We start from the raw sequence: 568 nt of genomic DNA, 5'->3' as shown, positions 1-568 counted from the left end.
TAAAGCCTCCCAAGATCACCTCGGCAAAATGTTTTGCTGTCCGGTCGAGCCTGGCAGCGGAGCTTCACCCCAGACGCACGTCACAGACAAGCTTGAAGCAGTGTGTCAACCCAGCATTGGCCAGGCACCCGCCGGATCGATCTGTTCCGTTCACTTTGAAATTCGCAGCCTCGAGCTCACATCTGTCGGCTCCTCCTGCGACTCCATCCACGATGCTGTCGTCTCCACCCTGGAAAGGGTATTTTCTCCTCGCGCTCGCGCTGCTCCCGTCGACAATCCATGGCGAGGCCATCATCGACAGTGTTGTCACGCCACTTGGAGAGACTGCGACGCTGACACACAGTCACCCGGCCTTCGGTGGCCTCCTGCGCGGCAAGATCGTCAAACCTGTGATGCTCACGGAGCAGAACGGCAGAGCCGCAGCACGGAACCTGGAGGCTCAATTGTCGGACGTCGCCCGTCTTGAGTCATTTTTCGGCACGGCGATGGAGACCAACTACAACGTGCTCAAGGACTCGTACTCGACTGCCGTCTGCGACGTGCTACCGTGGTCCGGAGACTTTTGGCC

At 59.2% G+C, this 568-nt stretch overlaps 1 protein-coding gene across 1 annotated transcript; it reads left to right on the top strand.

Moving 5' to 3' along the window:
• Positions 1-28: 28 nt before the first annotated feature.
• PPTG_19983 (hypothetical protein) lies at positions 29-466 on the top strand (the record flags this gene model as incomplete). The annotated part of the gene is made up of 1 exon (XM_008918636.1): positions 29-466. One exon carries the CDS (start codon positions 29-31, stop codon positions 464-466), a length of 438 nt encoding a protein of 145 aa, XP_008916884.1.
• Positions 467-568: the final 102 nt, after the last annotated feature.

The sequence above is a fragment of the Phytophthora parasitica genome (genome assembly GCF_000247585.1).
Source record: "Phytophthora parasitica INRA-310 unplaced genomic scaffold supercont2.251, whole genome shotgun sequence".
NCBI lineage: Eukaryota > Oomycota > Peronosporomycetes > Peronosporales > Peronosporaceae > Phytophthora > Phytophthora nicotianae.
This window is presented reverse-complemented; position numbering and strand designations above follow the sequence as displayed.